Source organism: Pristiophorus japonicus, chromosome 2 (genome assembly GCF_044704955.1).
Source record: "Pristiophorus japonicus isolate sPriJap1 chromosome 2, sPriJap1.hap1, whole genome shotgun sequence".
NCBI classification, from domain to species: domain Eukaryota; kingdom Metazoa; phylum Chordata; class Chondrichthyes; family Pristiophoridae; genus Pristiophorus; species Pristiophorus japonicus.
In genome coordinates, this window is record NC_091978.1 from 84,225,806 (window position 1) to 84,247,232 (window position 21,427).

The 21,427-nt window shown below is 46.6% G+C and overlaps 1 protein-coding gene across 3 annotated transcripts in view; it reads right to left on the bottom strand.

The window, feature by feature from the left end:
* kiaa1328 (KIAA1328 ortholog) overlaps positions 1–21,427 on the bottom strand; it is a 358,800-nt gene that overhangs the window by 289,960 nt on the left and 47,413 nt on the right. For all 3 annotated transcript variants that reach the window (XM_070868047.1, XM_070868053.1, XM_070868042.1), the window contains one exon: positions 13,630–13,727. In XM_070868047.1, the coding sequence (XP_070724148.1) occupies positions 13,630–13,727 (98 nt within the window). The remainder of the gene's footprint in view (positions 1–13,629; positions 13,728–21,427) is intronic.

The following is a 21,427-nucleotide window of genomic DNA, read 5'->3' on the forward strand; positions in this document are numbered from 1 at the left end:
ACATGCTGGCCTAAGTTAGTTTGGAGCAACTATTAGCTGTCCAAACTGTCTTAAATGGCCAAAACAGGCGTGGGTGGCTTGTAACGCCCCCTTTTGAAAAAAAAACTAAACTAAAATAAATCCTAACTATCTCACTTACACTGGCGCAAATTAAATGTGCAGAATGGGGATTTTTAAGATACTCCAGAAAAATCAAGTTGCTCCAAAAAAAAAATGGAGCAAACTCCTGGGGAAATTTGGGCCCATAATGTGGTTATTATAAAACAGCGCATCATCCAACTGATCATGAACAATTCACTAAAATATATATATATTTATCATAATAAACAAATCTCTGTAAAAAGTGCCTGTTCTAATAAAACAAGCAATAAAACAAACAATAGTTTTGATGGATCTGGGGGTCCTTGTGCATGAAACACAAAAAGTTAGCATACAGGTACAGCAAGTAATCAGAAAGGCAAATGGAATGCTGGCCTTTATTGCAAAGGGGATCAAGTATAAAAGGAAGTCCTCTCCAACTGTACAGGGGCGTTGGTAAGACCACACCTGGAGTAGTGTATACAGTTTTAGTCTCGTTACTTAAGGAAGGATATACTTGCATTGGAGGCACTTCAGAGAAGGTTCAAGAGGTTGATTCCTGAGATGAAGGGGTTGTGTTATGAAGAAATATTCAGCCTATACCCCTTGGAGTTTAGAAGAATGAGAGGTGATCTTATTGAAACATACAAGATTCTGAGGGGTCTCGACAGGGTATATGCAAAGGGGATGTTTCCCTTCGTGGGGGAATCTAGAACCAAGGGGCATAGTTTCAGAATAAGGGGTTACCGATTTAAAACTGAGATGAGGAGGAATTTTTTCTCAGAGGGTTGTGAATCTTTGGGATTCTCTACCCAGAGAGTTGTGGAGGCTGCGCCTTTGAATATATTTAAAGTGGAGATAGACAGATTTTTGAGTGATAAAGGAGTCAAGGATTATGGGAATTGGGCGGGGAAGTGGAGTTGAGGTCAGGATCAGATCAGTCATGATCTTATTGAATGGCGGAGCAGGCTTGAGGCAAATGGCCTACTCCTGCTCCTATTTCTTATGTGCTTATGTTCTTTTCCACATGCTGACAGGTGCTGTTGTGCCCAAATTCTAGTACATCTTTATCACCAAGAGCCATCATCACTTTGGGGTTGATAGTAATCACCCCACTCCCGAAAAGGCAGGAGGGGGTTAAATATTAAAAATCGTGGAATGCACCCCAACCCAACACATACGTGCCAGCGGCCATTTTTATGGCGGCTGGTTGCAAGGCATGCAAGTGTCCCAACTTGGAGAGACGGGACAATTCATTACATTTAAATCAGGCTCCCACAGTACAGTTGGAAGCCTGATTTAAATTTAACAGCTGCGGGCTAGGTTTCCCAGGGCTCAGGAATTCAGCAGCTAAACGGAGACTTAAGCAGTCTGCTCCACAAGGTTAAGTGCTTTTTAGAGCACTCCTTGTGGGCCAGGAGTGCTCCTCCTGGTCCCTAAAGCAAACCGGACAACCGTAGCCTCTCTTCGCCACCCCAACCAAACCCCAATCTTCAGCCTGCGCCCCCACCATCTTACCCGATTGCCAGGGATCGTCCCCAACAGTTCCCTGCTGCAGCCTCTTGCCAGTGACTTTCCAGCCCGGCAGCTGGCCAACCTGTTAATTTGGCCAGCTGCAAGGCGGGAAATGGAAGAAAATTTATAATGAGGTCCCGCCATTAAATTCGTCAGGACCTCCGCGTCCCCGGGATTTCCGTGCTTCCCCCTCCCGCAACTGCATCCCCTCCCCAGCTCCACGTAAATCACAGCGCCTTTGTCTGTATTATTCAATTAATTAAAACTAAATGAGGCAAACTACATTTCATGACTAGAACTACAATATCCGCCCAAGTGCGAAAGTTGAATGGACCCACAAAAATATCATGAACAGCATTCAACATTAAAAAGTCTCATATGTTCCTATGGCACAAACTACCAGAATTCAGCCTACAATGTTTGACGTCTTGCATGGCAAGCTCCAACAAGATGGTATTCTCCATTTGACAAAAGTAGGACACGCTACTACACAAGCTGTACTATAAATCCAGCTTTCCATAATTATTCAGGAAAAAGTGAGCTGCTCCAACAATCTGAAAGCAGGCATCTGTAAATAGTTCAATGCACAGCAGAAGCCTGCATCATTGAGGTCATATTTTTTATTATTCGTTCCTGGGATGTGGGTGTCGCTGGCAAGGCCAGCATTTATTGCCCATCGCTAATTGCCCTCGAGAAGGTGATGGTGAGCCTCCTTCTTGAACTGCTGCAGTCCTTGTGGTGAAGATACTGCCATGGTGCTGCTAGGGAGAGAATTACATGATTTTGACCCAGCGACGATGAAGGAATGGCGATTTATTTCCAAGTCAGGATGGTGCGTGACTTGGAGGTGATGATGTTCCCATGCGCCTGCTGCCCTTGTCCTTATAGGTGGCAGAGGTCGCAGGTTTGGGAGGTGCTGCTGAAGAGGCCTTGGCGAATTGCTGCAGTGCATCTTGTAGATGGTTCACAACTGCATCCACGGTGCACCGGTGGTGGAGGGAGTGAATATTTAAGGTCATGGATGGGGTGCCAATCAAGCGGGCTGCTTTATCCTGCCCCCAAACCTAGAAAAATAAACTGCAGCTTAAGGACAAAGGAAATTGTATTCCATTTCTCTATGGACCCATACCTGCCAAGTTATTTCCTGATGTCATAACTTACTCGCAAATTAGTTAACGATTTGACTGTCACATGACATTTAAGGACTTAAGCATAATTCATCAGTGTTTGTAAAGAAATCATTTATTTTTTTATAATGAAGATCAAAAAGAACTGACCATTCAGACCACAGTGTAATCCCATCAGTGAAATCTCATCAGTGAGGAACAAAATATGACCAAAAGACATATAACTAAGATAACCTGGGTCCAGTGTGATTGTGCATATTAGAGAGCCTCATTTGTCTTCAGATATCCAGCTACGGTGCCTTAAAAAAAAAATTTACACTCCCATTGAGCTGTATTTAATTACAATAGGTTCTTTATTTCAACAGTCTGAAAACCAAACCTCTGTAGGTAAAATACCCACTCTTATTTGGTTACATTTTTATGCAATTTAATATCTTCTTCTTAGGCAGTTCCTCGGAGTTGAAGATGACTTACTTCCATGCTAATATGAGTTCTCAGGTGACTGAAGAGATCAATGCGGGACCTACAGTCTCTGTCACAGGTGGGGCAGACAGCGGTTGAAGGGACGGGTGGGTGGGGTGTTTGGGTTGTCATGCGTTCCTTCCACGGTTTGCGCTTGGCTTCCACATGTTCCCGGCAAAGAAACTCGAGGTGTTCGGCACCTTCCCGGATGCTTCTTCTCCACTTTGAGCGGTCTTGGGCCAGAGATTCCCAGTTGTCGGTGGGGATGTTGCACTTCAAGGAGGCTTTGAGGGTGTCCTTGAAACATTTCCTCTGCCGACCTGGGACTCGCTTGCTGTGTCGGAGCTCTGAGTAGAGCACTTGTTTTGGGAGTGTAGTATCAGGCATGCGGACGATGTGGCCCATCCAGCAGAGCTGATCGAGCGTGGTCAATGCTTTGATGCTGGGGATGTTGGCTTGAGTGAGAACACCGACGTTGGTGCATCTGTCCTGCCAATGCATTTGCAGGATCTTGCGGAGGCAGCGTTGGTGGTACTTCTCCATTGCTTTGAGGCCATGTCTCTGAAGCATATCAGAGGGCAGGTATCATTACTGCTCTGTAGACCATGATCTTCGTGCCGGGTTTGAGATCCTGGTCTTCAAATACTCTCTTCCTCAGGCGACCAAAGGCTGCACTGGCACACTGAAGGTGGTGTTGGACATCGTCATCTGCCCTTGCCGCACACTACTGCCCCACCGATTATCAAGATCCATGATGAGGCCCTGGACAACGTGGACCTTTTCCCATACCTTGGGAGCCTACTGTCAATTTAATATGCAACTCAATGGAGTAAAGCAAATAGTCTATGGCAAATCAATTTTGTAACAAGTTGTAAGAAACTACTGGGTTACTTAGAACAGACTTTTTTTTAAAATGACACATCTCAAGCACAGATTACACCATTAACTTCTAATTAAAACACAAAGCTTGCCACAATAAAGGTCTCCCCGGAAGATGAAGTACCTTGAGGGCTCCGAGCAATTGCAGAACCATTCCCCAAATTGCACACTTGGTTAACTTCAAACTTTCCAATCTTCTGTCACTCTCCCATCCAGCTTCACTCTTACAGTCCGAGTGGTTTTCTAATATGACATGGCTATCCTGGCACCCTCAAGCAGTTAGTTCATTTCCTTCGCTAATCCTCACAATATCAAGACTGTACCAGCCCATTTTGCAGCTGGTCACTATAACCTAGTTTTAAAATGAATTAAATCAGCCAAAATCCAAAGTGAGAAAATGAACTACAGTTTTGCTTGTAAACTGCAAGCAGCAGAGGAACAAAACAAAATTCCCACCAGAAATATATAGTGACATAGTGACATAGAAAGGCATAAGGACTTCTGAAGTTCACAACAGCCGGGTGAAAAAATCTAAGGTGGGTGGTGGGGTGCAGAGAAATTTAAACAATTTTAGACAACAATGGCAAGCATGGAACGATTGCTTGGGCAGCCAAGTGGGATTATTTAAAACATCGAAAATTGTCAGCTACCGAAACAAACTATACTGAAGATGGTCCATGACAGATTATTGAAAATGAGCAAACACATTACACAGTGCCTCACTCCTGCCCCTCTACCAGCTACTGCAATCTTTCTAGGTTAATGAATGAAATGCCACAACACATAACTGCTCAGTTATTGTACTTCTGTCTATTAAATTTTTGATTCAAAACCTTTATTACTAGAAACAGCAATTGAACTGTTAAAACACAAGGTTAAGATCAGTCATGACGAACTATTTTCTGCATGACGGACAGAATTTGGATTACAGTCCATCACTTCATATGCTTTGTTCCCAAGAAACATTTCATGGCACCTTGCTGTTTACGTATTATTCTCTTCAATTTGTAAATAAAAATTGATACCGAGCCAAAGGAAGAGATCTTAGGAGGGGTGACTAAAAGCTTGGTCAAAGTAAGTATTAAGGAGAGTGAGATGGAGAGGCAGAGAAATTTAGGGAGGAAAAGAGCTATGGCCTAAACAGCTGAATTATAGCTACCAATGGTGGGCAAAGGCAGTGGGGAATGCGTAAGAAGTCAGAGTCGGAGGAATAGAGTTCTTGTAGGTTTGGGGGCTGGAAGAGGTCGCAGAGATAAGGGATAAGGCCATGAATGGATTTGATCACTTGGTCAAAAGCTGCAGAGAGGAAGAAATCAGAAGAGAGATAGTACATCAGTCACAGTGGATATAATTTATGATTTTGCTTAGGGCCATTTCATTGTTGTGGCAAAAGCGAGAGCGAAAGAGGCAGGCAACTTTATTATTTTAGGTATCAAGGAGATGAGGAAAGTGTAGGATTCATTTGTTTTATACTGTATAAATTATTTGCTAAATCCTCTCGGTTTAGGGCCTCTACTCCCAGTCTGATAAGAGTATATATTCAATGTGCTTTTTGAAGAGAAGACATGAAATATTCCAGTAACTGGTGTGCAAAGTATGCACTCTCAATTTTGATCCCTGGGTCTCACCACTTATCAAGGCATAAAAAAGAAGATCCACTCAGGATTTCTGAGTGTAGGTCCGTTTACTGGAGTGTCCAGTAATGCTAAACCTGAGAAAATATTAAAATTAGAGCCAAAAAACATGACAGTTTTGTGAAAAATAAAACATTCAACCCTTAATACATTATTCATCCAGTTTAAAATATTTATCCCTCAACAATTATTGGAACTATGTCAAATAGCTAAATATTTCACTTCACCTCAGATCTCAAACATCTGGCAAATACAGTTTTCATTAGAAACTTTAAGCACACAGAGTGCAATATGCATGCCCCTCGTATCTCGTCTCAAGTATTTCTGCATATATATTCTCATCAGTCAAAATGGGATCTCCAGTGTTAAATGTCCCCTGCCCCTTCACATTCTTAATAAGATTTCCCCATACTACTTTGTATGGCTGAGGTAGATGTAGAGCAACAACTATAATTTTACATTTAGGTGGTTAAGCCTGTTAATTGCGCCAGGAGCAGCTGAGCGTAATGCTATGATGCCCCCATTATATTTGTGAATCAGGCATGGAAGAAGGGAGGCCATCTAGGAGAGCATTGGAATAACCAGGTTTGGAGGTGACAAAGACATGCATGAGGGTTTCGTCAAATGGACAGATACAAGAAAGGCTACAGAGGTGGAAGTAGACAGTCTTCATGATGGAGAGTGTTGTCTGTAAGCACTCTAGTAATGACTCCATGAGGTAAGGTATTGTTACTTGAACTGTTGTGACCTTAGTCCATTTATTGTAGCTCCTGAGTAAGGATAAAGTGAGGTTAGCTTCCTTTTATACTTGGTTACCTGCATTGTGCAGGTGACCCTTAGGTCTCTACCAGTAGCACCCTCTGGTGGTACAGGTATAGTGTATACAGTGTGAAGATACATTCAGTGGTCTAATGTTAAAGTACATACATTATACACACACATCACTCCCCTCTAAGTCTTGTGCCACTGGCTTTTGCACTTGAGTGCCCAAAGCCCTTGCACTTTGTCTGTGCTTGGGAATGGCTCTCTCCCTGTAGACCCCCAAGTCCTCATTGCCACGGCATTGGGAAATGATCAGCAGTGGACGGTTGGAGGTTGTGGTGAGGGTTGAGTGGAGGGTTGTGTGGGTTATGGGTGGAATTCTTGTGTGTCCATGGCTACATACATCCATTTTCCCCCCCATACATTGACCATGTGTGTGGCTCGACATCTGCATTGGCGTACATGTGCAGAGAATAAAGAATAGGATTAGTTATATCACTGTTTTTGGGTTCAGCAGTAGTGGAACAAGTACATAATACAGGTAAGGTACATACATGTTATTACAGTCTTTCCCCTGGGGTGTGGGTGCAGGTGGGTGAGGACGCTTGTTCCGGAGCAACCGGACTGTGCCCCCTGCCAGCTGGGTGGGCTCGGATTGCTCACCTGGCTGTGTCTCAGGGCCTTTGCCGTAGCCTAATGGTGGGCAGAGCCACAGGAATGTATGGCCTCCCTGTCCTCCTTTGAGGGCTGCAGGGTCTCCCTGCTGCCCTTCAGCGGTGGTGGGAGTCTGGTCATCCCAGGTCCCATCGGGAGGGCTGGAAAGTGCTGGCCAGAGGAGTAGGGTCGATCTGGGGCAGGGTGCCAGTGGTGGTGCCTGTGCCGTCAATTGATCGCTGGCCCTGCAGTGGGTAAAGCTCCCTCTGTGTGTGTGGCCACAGTCCTTGGGGCGTCACATTGGTCCCGGAGGCACAGACTACATGATCAGGTAGCCCGCTAGACCTGGGTGCTTCCCACGGGCGGTTGCCCTTAGTTTTGTCGGCTTACATGTAGAACCCGGCATCACACATCATTACATCATTTGCATTCATGATACATTGACTCCGACCGTAATTAGCCGACTCAACATTGTTAGTTGTCTTTACAAATTCGCATTTGTCAATTACATCTTTTTTCTGTGTACTAACAGCATTGCTGTACAAGGTTACATTTAGATATTTGCATTTGTTAATTACATCTTTTTCATTGGTATCACCGACATCGCTGTACAAAGAGTGGAACTGTCCCTTTAATTGTGCTGGGTTGCTGGTCTCCTTTATAAGGGTCTTGCAATCTTTACCCCAATCCGGTTCGCTGCTCGGCATCACGTGTTGTTCCCTCAATGCTGCCCCGCGTGGTCTGGTCGCGGCCATCTTGATTTCAGGTGCTTCACCTCGTGGTGTGGGCGCCATCTTCTTTCTCTCCACAAGGTAGGCTGCGTTGATCCTTTTCTCCCCAGGTTCTGCCACGGAAGCCGAGAATTTACCTTCTGCGCCGATCTTCTCCCTTCGGAGTCCTGCCACTGCAGCCTGGAAGGTGAGGTCTGGTCGTTAGGGTTGGATCATCTCACCGTTCAGTTGTGTGGTCTGTGTCGTCGTCGCCGCGCAATCGGGTCGGACGGTAGGACCTTCAGGTGTTGTGATGGATCCAAATTTGGGGCCAAGTAGGACGTCGATCGCCGGGGCTTGGAGGCTTTCCCAGCTCCAACAGATTTGGATTTGTTTCATCCATCTTCTTCCCAGCAGCGTTGGACCATCACCAGCAACGATCCACAAAGGTAGCTTGTGCACCACGCCGCCATGGGACACCTGAACATCCACACTGCCAACGACTGGGATGATGTCGTTTGTGTAAGTGAGCAGCTTCACCTGGATTGGAAGCATTTTAGGTCGTTCGGTGGGATTGTCCCAGAGTTTCTCGAAGGTCGCCTGATTCATCAGCGATTGGCTCGCCCGTGTCGATCTCCATCGAGACTGGAACACCGTTGATTTTGACTTCCATTTTCAACGGGGAACTCTCGGTGGAGCAGGTATACACTCCATACACCTCTTCCTGGGGCTGAGCTGTCTCATAGATTCTCTCTTCATCTTCATCAGCGCTGGAGCCCGGGTGATCGGCCAATTCTTCAGCGACTTGGTGAGTAAAATTTCTTCTACACATTTGCTGGAGATGACCTTTAGTGTTACAGCCTTTGCAAGTATAGTCTCTGTATCGGCACTGGTGGGCCCTGTGATTTCTTCCACAGCACCAGCATAGGGCTGGCGGGTTGGTCCCATGTGGCAGACTCAGGGTTACGGGACTCAGGGTAACAGCCTTGCCTCTGAAAGGCGCCATTCAGTTCACTGTACTTGCCGGGTTAGAGTCCTGGGGGTGAGTCATCATCCTCTTGGAATCGCAGGCCAAAATCATGAACGCCTGGCTCACTTTAATTGCCTTCTGCAGGGTGAGCGTAGTGTCCGCAGAGAGCAGCTTGTGGAGGAGGCCCTCGTGGCTGATTCCAATAACAAAGATGTCCCTCAGTGCTTCGGTGAGGTGGTCACCAAAATCACACGGTGCAGCCATTCGTCTCAGGTCTGCAGCATATTTTGCGATTTCTTGGCCTTCGGGCCGCCAGTGGGTGTAGAACCGGTGTCTGGCTGTGAGGATGCTCTCTTGAGGTTTGAGCTGTTCCTGTATTATTGTTACGAGCTCCACGTATGTTTTGGTTGTCGTCTTCACTGGGGCTAGCAGATCCCTGACGAGACCATGGACCCACAACTACTGAGCAGGATAGCTCTGCGCTTATCAGCCAGCGAGGTCGGGTCGTCTCCTGCCAGGTCATTTGCAATGAAAAAGTGTTCGAGCCTTTCCACAAAGGCCTCCCAATCTTCCCCATCAGCGAATTGTTGAAAGCCATTTTGCGCGTGGAAATTCGTAATCTCGTCATCAGTTGTTATGTGTGTAAGCACTCTAGTAATGACTCCACGAGGTAAGGTATTGTACTTGAACTGTTGTGACCTTAGTCCATTTATTGTAGCTCCTGAGTGAGGATACAGTGAGGTGAGCTCCCTTTTATACTTGGTTACCTGCAGTGTACAGGTGACACTTAGGTTTCCACCAGTATCACCCTCTGGTGGTACAGGTATAGTGTGTACAGTATGAAGATACATTCAGTGGTCTAATGTTACAGTACATACCTTATACATACACAACAGAGAGGATATGGGGTCATATCCTCAATTTGGGGTCAAATAGAACACTGAGGTGCAAACAGTTTGGTTCAACCTTAGATAATGGCCAGAGAAGGGGATAGATAGCGTACAGACCTTGTGGCAGGAGACAAAGATGATGTTTAGCTGGAGGAAATTACAGCTCATTTAAGATTGGATATAGTACCAGCAGTTTGACAGCAAAGAGGTAGCAGAGGGGCTGAGAGCTGGTGGAAGGGTAGAGCTAGAATGTCACCAGCATACAAAAGGAACCCGACATTGTGTCTTTCGATGATGTTGCAGAGGAGCAGCATGTAGATGAGGAAGATAAAGGGGTCAAGAAAGTAATCTTCCCAAACTTTCTTCTCTCTTTTATGGTACAACTGCAGCAGAAAACACAGTAGCTGAATCCAAAGGCCTCTTCACATTCTGACATTACAGAAATTGAGGTTTTTGAAATAAATTTTCTTTGGGAAACTACAGCTGAATAAAAGTAACTTCCTAAATGCAATGCACTATCATATAATTTCAAGCTACATTACTGCAGAAATGTCTGGTTAATCTTTCAAAGCGGATACATCACAAAGGTTTTTAGTTATCTATTTTACATTTACATCACGAGACTGGAGGTCTTTCCACATACTTTAATTTAATCGTGAAATACAGTACTCTTCTCACCTCTATGGTGGATTTGCAAAGTATTTTAAAGCAAATTTGACAAAAAATGCACTGCCCAAGATGTAGCATAATACCTGTATTAAATTTCTTAAATTGGTCACTGTCAAAAGAGGTTAAAAACTAACTTCACTCACAGAAAAACATGCCTAGTTTATACAAAGATTGCAAAATTAGCCATGGTGTCTGAGCCATGTGTTTGAGGAAGCAGTCAAGCCATTCAATTCAAATATAAATATTTTTTGGGACAAGTTCAAATATATATATATGTTTGAATGTTCTTTCTGACTCCAAAAGAGAGTTACTTAAATGTGCTTGGCCCCCTTGATTTTTTTTTGGAAAGTACTTCTCAGCCTGTCTAGTTCAAATTAGAGATTCTATCGGAAATGTTTGGAGTGAGATAATCATTCCCCAGAGCTTCAGTGTACAGTAAAGGGAAAAAAAGAACCACTGCCCAAGAAATTACTTGTATTTTCCATTTACTCGAGGAGATAGTTAAACTTATAAACAACTTTAAAATCTATAGTGTAACTGTTGACGTTTTCTTTTACTCTTGAACAATTTTGTTTGAGACGGTATTGGGCCATTGAAAGATGTTCAAGCACTGATTAGAAAGGATTCCCAGTAGTAAAGCAGAGATACTAAACGAGTAATTTGCATTGGTCTTTACTCTTGAAGACGCTGCTCAATTGACAGCACTAAAGGTGCTGTTGAGAGTAAAATTGTCAATATTAAAATAGATGCGGAGATGGTCTTAGATAGAATAAGGAACATTAAAATAGACCAGGCTGTCGGCACAGGCAATATCCACCCAAAGGTCCTTAACGAAATGGGACGGGTGCTAAACAAGTCCCTTATCTTTAATAGCTCAACGGAGTCAGGGACTGTTCCCTCAGACTGGAAGCAATTTTTTTTGAAAGTGTGTGATATGGCAGAACTGGTTAACCATATGCCCATTAGCTTGACTTCAGTAAGGTATCATTAGACATGCCCTCAATGACCACTTAGATACGGCTCGAATATGGCATTTGGGAAAAAAGGTTGTGTCTTACAAATCTAGTTAGTGAATGAGACATAGTAGATATTGTCTACCTGGACTTTCAGAAATCTATTGATATGATACCTCGAGGTTTTTCTATAAGATAGAATCTTGTGGAATTACTGCCAATCTGCTGGTGTGGATTGAGCATTGGCCGAATGTCCATAGGCAGAAGGTTGCTGGCAATGGGTTTGGATCTGCATGGTGTCCCACAGGGATTAGTGTAAGGACCTTTGGTATTTACTATTTTCATTAATGACTTAGATGTATAGTTGGGGGAATGATCTGCAAGTTTCCGGATTACATCAAGATATATGCGAGTGTTAGGACTGTAGAAGATACACAACTACTGCAATAGCAGATATCGATATGTTAGAGAAATGGGCCTACGATTGGGCAAATTATATTTAACTCAGAAAAGTAGTGTTGTGCATGTAGGCTAATATAAAAACACCCTACAGGGAACATAATTTATGCCAGTGGTGAAAGAAAGAAACTCTCTAAAGGATCATGACCTATCCTGTGAGGCTTTAGTTAAAGCAAACAGGATGTCGTCACAGGACAATTCATTACAAAATAAAGCATACTATTTTATCCTTGTAGATAACCTTGGTTAGGCCTCAGTTAAAATACTGTGTCCAGCTTCGGTCGCCTCACATAGTGGGGGATATTGAACCTTTTGAAAAGGTGCAGAGGAGGGACACAAGATTAATTCCTAGTTTTAAAAAATCTTAGTTACTCAAATAGGCTGAGGAGTCTGTACACTTCAGAATAGCATAGACTCAGGAGATTTGACCACGGTTTTTAAAATAATGAAGGGACTAATTATTTCAACTGGATAGGCTAGGGAGGACCAGGGGTCATGCTTACATGTTACACAAGAGCAGAAATGGATTGGATGTTTGACAGTTCTTCTTTTCCCAGAATATAGTGGATCTGTGGAACGAGTTGCTGCCTCGTGCGATGAACGCTGATTTGCTGTATTGCTTCAAGTGAGAACTGGAGCAGAGATCACTTTGTACAAGAGAAAGATAACTTGTAATATAAATCAGGGTCAATGTGACCTCCTGGGCTAGTTTTGATCGCCTACATGGGTCGGAGAGGAAATTTCCAGATTTTCTTCCTCTCCAATTGGCCTGTGTTTTTTAATCTGGTTTTTCACCTCTCCCAGGAGATTGCATGACTCCGAGGTGGTAGGGAGTGCCTTTGTCATAATGCATAGGGAATCACAACTATATGGGACAGGCTAGATGGATCAGTGGATCGTTTCCTGTCCGCTGTCCGGCATTTTCGTATGTTCATATGTGCATAAAGCTTAAGTCACTATCTAGTGTAGTGTTATTCTGACGCCTTCCAAAGACGAGAAAGATCATACCAATGTCATGAACTTAGTTAGCAATAAAAAACGTTTAGTGTTCTTTTTTCAATCCTGGAGTGCACAATATATTTATCTAGATATCTGGGCAAATGAAAGCAATCTTTGGGATCAAGGGCTCACCTATGAGATGGTCTGAGATGCTGAACCCACCAAATATTTGTTTTAAATCATTCATCAGCTTGAATGTTGTCCAGGTCTTGCTGTATGCAGGCATGGACTGCTGCTGCATTATCTGAGGAGTTGTGAAATCAGCGAACATCCCCACTTCTGACCTTATGATGGAGGGAAGGTCATTGATGAAGCAGCTGAAGATGTTTGGGCCCAGGACATTGCCCTGGGGAACTCCTGCAGCGATGCCCTAGGGCTGAGATGATTAGCTTCCAACGACCACGACCATCATCCTTTGTGCTAGCTATACTATAGCCAGTGGCATTTTCCCCGATTCCCATTGGGTACAATTTTATAGGGGCTCATTGATGCCACACTCGGTCAAATGCTGCCTTGATGTCAAGGGCCGTCACCCTCACCTGACCTCTGGAACTCAGCTTTTTTTTGTCCATGTTTGGACCAAGGCTGTAATGAGGTCTGGAACAGAGTGGTCCAGCCGGAACCCAAACTGAGCATCGGTTAGCAGGTTATTGGTGAGTAAGTACCGTTTGATAAGCAGTGCGTAAGCACTGTCGACGACACCTTCCATCACTTTGCAGATGATTGAGAGTAGACTGATGAGGCAGTAATTTACCGGATTGGATTTGTCCTGCTTTTTGTGGACCGGACATACCTGGGCAACATAGGCTTTGTATCACTGTTCTAGTAAAAGTGCTGCTTGTAGCTTCAAGATGAATATGACTCTCACCTTGCAAGCTCCTTGATTAAGTTAGCAATGCGCCTTTTGTCCTCTGGGCAAAGATCCTTCAAAGATGCACTATTGGTCCCTTCGTTCTCCTCCATAACCTGTTTCAAGATAAAACCCAAGAAAACAGTGACACTTCTTCTGGCATTAATTTCTTCCCTATTTTTCCCCATGTCAAACTTATCTGTTCCATCACACCAGTCTCCTGCTCCCATAATCACCTCCCCACTCTACTCCTAATCACTCAACATGAAAGGTGCTATATAAATGTAAGTCTTTCTTTTCCTTTGGCACTTCTATTACCCCGCTTCAAACCTGTTTTGTGCAACAAATGGGGATAGAGCTGGGAGGAGACAACAATCTCAACGACTTGAGAGATATGACGTGGTAGAGGTCTTTAAGATTATGAAAAGGTTTGATAAGGTAGACACAGAGATGTTTCCACGTGCGGGGAGACCAGAAATAGGAGGGCCATAAATATAAGATGGTCACCAATAAATTCAGTAGGGAATTCAGGAGAAACCTCCTTACCCAGAGAGTGGTTGGAATGTGGAACTCGTTATCATAAGGAGTAGTTGAGGCGAATGGCATAGATGCATTTAAGGGGAAGCTAGATAAGCATACGAAGGAGAAACACAAGAACATAAGAAATAGAAACAGGAGTAGGCTATTTGGCCCCTGCTCCACCATTCAATAAGATCATGGCAGATCTGATCTTGGCCTCAACTCCACTTTCCTGCCCGCTCCCCATAACCCTTCACGCCCTTATCGTTCAAAAATCTATCTATCGCCACCTTAAATATATTCAATGACCCAGCACAGCTCTGTGGAGTAGGGAATTCCATAGATTCACGACCCTCAAAAGAAATTCCTCCTCATCTCAGTTTTAAATGGGCGACCCCTTATTCTGAAACTATGCCCCCAAATTCTACATTCTCCACGAGGGGAAACATCATCTCTGCATCTACACTGTCAAGCCCCCGCATAACCTGACACATTTCATTAAGATCACCTCACATTCATCTAAACTCCAATGAGTATAGGCCCAACCTGCTCAACCTTTCTTCATAACACAACCCCTTCATCTCAGGAATCAGCCTCGTGAACCTTCTCTGAACTGCCTTCAATGCAAGTATATCAAGAAAGACTGGATCAACTGGGCTTGTATTCACTGGAGTTCAGAAGAATGAGAGGGGACCTCATAGAAACATATAAAATTCTGACGGGGTTAGACAGGTTAGATGCAGGAAGAATGTTCCCAATGTTGGGGAAGTCCAGAACCAGAGGTCACAGTCTAAGGATAAGGGGTAAGCCATTTAGGACCGAGATGCGGAGGAACTTCTTCACCCAGAGAGTGGTGAACCTGTGGAATTCTCTACCACAGAAAGTTGTTGAGGCCAATTCACTAAATATATTCAAAAAGGAGTTAGATGAGGTCCTTACTACTAGGGGGATCAAGGGGTATGGCGAGAAAGCAGGAATGGGGTACTGAAGTTGAATGTTCAGCCATGAACTCATTGAATGGCGGTGCAGGCTAGAAGGGCCGAATGGCCTACTCCTGCACCTATTTTCTATGTTTCTATGTTTCTATCTCTCCTTAAATAAGGAGACCAAAACTATAGCAGTCATCATAAGCAGTCCTTTGAAATCGAGGAAGACTTGCTTCCACTCAAAGTGAATTCTTAGGTGACTGAACAGCCCAATACGGGAATTACAGTCTCTGTCACAGGTGGGACAGACAGTCGTTGAAGGAAAGGGTGGGTGGGAAGACTGGTTTGCCGCACGCTCCTTCCGCAGCCCGCACTTGCTTTCTGCATGCTCTCGATGACGAATCTTGAGGTGTTCAGCGCCATCCCGGATGCTCTTCCTCCACTTAGGGCGGTCTTTGGCCAGGGACTCCCAGGTGTCAGTGGGGATGTTGTATTTCATCAAGGAGGGGCTTTGAGGGCGTCCTTGAAACGTTTCCTCTGCCCAGCTGGGGCTCGCTTGCCATGCAGAGCGCTTTCTTTGGAAGTCTTCTGTCAGGCATACGAACGATGTGGCCCACATAACAGACCTGGTCGAGTGTGGTCAGTGCCTAGACGCTGGGAATGATGGCCTGATCGAGGACGCTAACGGTGTGTCTGTCCTCCCAGAGGATTTGCAGGTTCTTGCGGAGACATCATTGGTGGTATTTCTCCAGCGATTTGAGGTGTCGACTGTATATGGTCCACATCTCTGAGCCATACAGGAGGGCGGGTAGTCTTCAGCACTACAGTCCTGAAGACTATTAGCTTGGTGCCAGATTTGAGGGCCTGATCTTCGAACACTCTCTTCCTCAGGTGACCGAAGGCTGTGCTGACGCACTGGAGGCGATGTTTGTTGAACCTTGTCGTCGATGTCTGCCCTTGCTTCCGAGGCATGGAAAGTGGTCCACATTGTCCAAGACCGTGCCATGGATCTTGATGACTGGGGGCGGTGCTGTGTGGCGAGGTCAGGTTGCTGGAGGACCTTTGTCTTACGGATGTTTAGTGTAAGGCCCATGCTTTCGTACGCCTCAGTGAAGATGTTGACTATGACTTGCGAGTTTAGTCTCTGAATATGCGCAGACGCAAGCGTCGTCCGCGTATTGTAGCTTGATGACAGAGGTTGGGACGGTTTTGGATTTGGGCTGGAGACGACGAAGGTTGAACAGGTTCTCACTGGTTCTGTAGTTTAGTTCCACTCCAGCGGGGAGCTTGTTGAGTGTGAGGTAGAGTATTGCAGCGAGGTAGATCGAGAAGAGGGTTGGCTCGATGACGCAACCCTGCTTGACCCCCGGTCCGGACGTGGATTGGGTCTGTGATGGATCCGTTGGTTAGGATCATGACTTGCATGTCATCGTGGAGCAGGCGGAGGATGGCAACAAACTTTTGGGGGCAGCCGAAACTGAGGAGGATGCTCCATAGTCCCTCGCGGTTGACAGTGTCAAAGGCCAAAGGATTGGTGCTGTTCCCTGCATTTCTCTTGCAGTTGTCGCGCTGTAAAGATCATGTCTGTTGTACCCCGTAGTGGACGAAATCCGCACTGTGACTCCGGGAGGAGCTCCTCAGCCACAGGGAGAAGATGGTTGAGGAGGATTCTACCGATGACTTTCCCAGTGGCTGATTAACAGGGACATGCCTCTGTAGTTGCCGAAGTCAGACTTGTCCCCTTTTTCAAAGATGGTCACGATTACTGCATCTCTGAGATCTCCCGGCATGCTCTCCTCCTTCCAGCCGAGAGAGATGAGGTCATGCATTTGTGCCAATAGTACCTCTCTGCCATACTTTAGTACCTCAGCGTGAATTCCATCCACTCCCATTGCCTTGTAGTTCTTGAGCTGGCGGATGGACTTTTCTATCTCGTGCAGGGCTGGGGTTTTGCTGAGATGGTAGCGGGTAGCATGTTGCAGAATGGAGTCGAAGACACTCGAGTCAAAGGCAGAGTTAAGGAGATCTTCGAAGTGCTCCTTCCAGCGGGTCCTGACTGCCTCGGTGTCCTTGAATATCTCCTCCGTTCTTTGCCAGAAGTGGGGTGGGGTCTTGGGTGCTTGGGCCATAGGTGGCCTTGACTGCGGTGAAGAATCCTCGCACATCATGGCTGTCGGCCAGCTGCTGCGTCTCCTGTGCTTTCTCCACCCACCATCTATTCTTTAGGTCGCAGGATTTTTTGTTGGACGTCGGCCGTAAGCCATTTGTAAAGCTGCTTTGCTGCTCCCAAGTTGGGTTGCTGTTTTAGGTTCGGAAATGCCCTGTGCTTGCGATTTATTAGCTCTTGGATCTCCTGGTGTTTCCTCATTGAGTGACCAAGCGCCTTTTCGCAGGCACTGGTTATGGTGGCCTGGAGGGCAGACCAAGTGCTGTGGACATTCTGCGTCTCGGGGTCATCATGTGTCGCCAGCTTAGCATTGATGCACTGGCTGTTTAGGGCTCTCTTAGCTGAGTCTTTTAGTGCCCCGGCATTGATTTTTCTGCGGCACTGCTTCCACTGCCGTCGCCGCTTTGGGGCTATATTGATGTTGATGATGCAACAGATTAGACGGTGGTCCATCCAGCAGTTGTCTGCTCCTGTCATGGCGCGGGCGATGCGTACATCTTTGCGATCCCTGGTTCGAACGATGACGTCATCGAGCAGGTGCCAGTGCTTGGAGCGGGGGTGTTGCCACGACGCCTTGTAATTATCCCTCTGGCAGAACAAGATGTTGGTGATGACAAGGTCGTGTTCTAGGCATTTTGTCAGGAGCAGGGTACTGCTGGAGTTGGTTTTCCCTACCCCCTCTCTGCCGATCATGCCTCCCCAGAGATCTGTGTCCTTACCGACCCTGGCGTTGAAGTCGCCGAGGAGGATCAGTTTGTCATCAGTAGGAACGCGGGACACGGATTGTTCAAGGCATGAGTAAAAACCCTCTTTGGTCTCATCTGTTGCATTGAGTGTTGGGGCGTACGCACTGATAACTGTGGCACACTGGTTCTGGGATAGGATGAGTCAGAGAGTCATGAGACGTTCGCTAATCCCGCAGGGGGGGTCTCTGAGGCGGTCGACCAGCTCATTCTTGATAGCGAAACGGACTCCATGGAGGCGGCGTTCTTCCTCTGGTTTGCCTTTCCAGAAGTAGGTGTAACCTCCACCTTGTTTCTTGAGCTGGCCTTCCCCTGCCCGCCGGGTCTCGCTTAAGGCGGCGATGTCGACATCGAAGCATCTAAGTTCCCGGGCAACTATGGCGGTGTGGCATTCCGCTCTGTCCCTGTTGGAGTTGTCCATGAGGGTCCTGACATTCCAGATCCCGAACATCATTGTGAAGGGTGGAAGATGTCTGTGCGCAAGTTCTTTTAATGTGGGGTGGCCGCAGCACACTGGCCACCACACGGGCTTAGCTGAGCACGGTCTTGGTCCAGTGGCAAGGGGGTCCAAGATGACGAGACCAGGCACTGCTGTATGAACCTAACTGCCTACGGCGAGATGCGGGCCGTAAGCTCGGCACTGAGCAGCACCCTTCGGTGAGATGAAAAGAGATCCGAGGCCTGGTTGAGGGCAGGCATTGGGAAGTCCATTTTGTGGAAGGAGGAGGGGTCAGAGTGACCACAGCCATTGTGCACACCACATGCTGAGTGGGGCCAGTAGCCAGAGGGAGGCCAGGACGTCGTTGGAGGGAGGCCAGGACGTCGCCAATGGATGAAGTCCAGGACGTCACCAATGGATGGAGGCCCGAGCATGAGGTAGGCCCAAACCTGTGTTTAAAGCTGGTCGGAGGCTCACCATCATTGAAAACGCTGGCGGTCAGTTGGAGCAGCTGAGTTGTCCTTGGGGACCGAGAAGCGAGGGTCCAATTGGAGGGGACTTGGCAGCGGGGAGCTGAGCCTGGAAGGGGGGTGGGGGATGGGCAGTGGGCCCTTGTAGCACGGGATTTTAGGGTTTTAGGGGTAGGTAGATTACTTTGAGGTTCTGAGTTAGGACCAGAGGGAGCTTAGACAGTGTGGGGGGGGGGGGGGGTGGGCTCGGGAGGTTTGAGCGAGAGAAGTGGAAGATGGCATCAGGTGGTCAGATGAAGGCTTGTTTGGGCAGAGCTCCCGAGGGAGCTGCTATCCCATCCGCATTATGTACTCAGTACTGTATGCAGTACTCCAGGTGTGCTCTCACCATCGCCCTGTACAGTTGTAGCAGGACTTCCCTACTTTTATACTCCATCCCCCTTGCAATAAAGGCCAACATTACATTTACCTTCCAAATTACTTGCTGTACCTGCATGTTAACTTTTTGTTTCATGTAAAACAACCCCCAGGTCCCTCTGAACCGCAGCATTTTGTAATCTCTCCCCACTTAATTTATAAGTTGCTTTTTGTTTCCCATTGTTAATTCCCCAATCTCATCCTCGAAGGGACCAATATTTACTTTAGCTACTCTCTTCCTTTTTTATATACCTGTAGAAGGCTCTTACTGTCTGTTTTTATATTTCTTGCTAGTTTACTCTCAAACTATTTTCTCTATTTTTTTTTAGTCGTCCTTTGCTAGGTCTTACCGCAGGAACAGGGTACACAGCCAGATAGGGAATAGGTGACCAACAGGAAGAGCAGTGCAAGGAAAGTAGTGCAGGGATCCTCTGCAGTCATCCCCCTGCAAAACAGATACACCGTTTTGGTTACTGTTGAGGGGGATGACTCATCAGGGGAGAGCAGCAGCAGCCACGTTCATGGCACCGTGGGTGGCTCTGCTGCACAGGAGGGCAGGAAAAAGAGTGGAAGAGCTATAATTTTATCTGGCATCTATTCCCCAACCTAATAATCTGTTTTTGTTGTGAAATCACTACAATCCTCTCAGTTAATCACACGCCTTGGTTTTGTGTCTGAAATTTTTGATATTGTGTCTCCTACATTCAAATCATTTATATCTCTTCAGAATTAAGCAGAGTGGGTCAGGAAGGGACAGAGAAAGTAACAAAGTCTTTGGCCAGGGACTCCCAGGTGTCAGTGAGGATGTTGTACTTTATCAGGGAGGCTTTGAGGGTGCCTTTGTAGTGTTTCCGTTGTCCACCTTTGGCTCATTTACCATGAGTGAGCTCCGAGTGTGGCACTTGCTTTGGGAGTCTCGTGTCTTGCATGTGGACTATGTGACCTCCCAGCGGAGTTGAAAGAGTGTGGTCAGTGCTTCAATGCTGGGAATGTTAGCCTGAATGAGGACGCTGATGTTGATGAGCCTGCCCTCCCAGGAGATTTGTAGGATTTTGCGGAGACATCGTTGGTGATATTTCTCCAGCGACTTGAGATGTCTACTGTACATGGTTCATGTCTCTGAGCCATACAGGAGGGCAGGTATTACTACAGCCCTGTAGACTATAAGCGTGATGGCAGTTTTGAGGGCTTTGTCTTCAAACACTCTTTTCCTCAGGCGGCTGAAGGCTGCACTGGCGCACTGGAGGCGGTGTTGGATCTCGTCGTTCATGCCTGCTCTTGTTGATAGGAGGCCCACGAGATATGGGAAGTGGTCCACGGTGTCCAGGGCCGCGCCATGGATCTTGATGACTTGGGGTAGTGCTGTGCGGTGAGGACAGGCTGGTGGAGGATCTTTGTCTTACGAATGTTTAGCGTAAGGCCCATGTTTTCGTCCGCCTCAGTAAATACGCCCTGGAGTGCACCCTCTGTATGTGCGCAGACGCAGGCGTCGTCCACATACTTTAGCTCGACGACAGAGGTTGGGGTGGTCTTGGATTTAGCCTGTTGAACAGGTTCCCACTGGTTCTGTAGTTTAGTTCCACTCCAGCGGGGAACTTGTTGACTGTGGGGTGGAGCATGGCGGCGAGAAAGATAGAGAAGAGGGTTGGGCAATGACGCAGCCCTGTTTGACCCCGGTCTGGACGTGGATTGGGTCTGTGATGGGATCCGTTGGTAAGGATCACGGCCTGCATGTCGTCGTGGAGCAGGCCGGAAGGTGGTGACGTAATTTTGGGGGCATCCGAAACGGAGGAGGACGCTCCATAGACCCTCGCGGTTGACAGTGTCAAAGGCCTTTGTAAGGTCGAAGGCGGCCATGTATAAGGGCTGGCGCTGTTCCCTGCATTTTTCCTGAAGCTGTCGTGCTGTAAAATTCATGTCCGTTAGGGGACGAAATCCGCACTGTGACTCCGGGAGGAGCTCCTCGGCCACGGGAAAACGACGGTTGAGGAGGACTGATAGCAGGGTGATTCCTCTGTAGTTGCCGCAGTCAGACGTCCCCTTTTTTTAAAGATGGTCAAGATTACTGCATCTCTGAGATCCCCCGGCATGCTCTCCTCCCTCCAGATGAGAGAGATGAGGTCGTGTATTTGCAC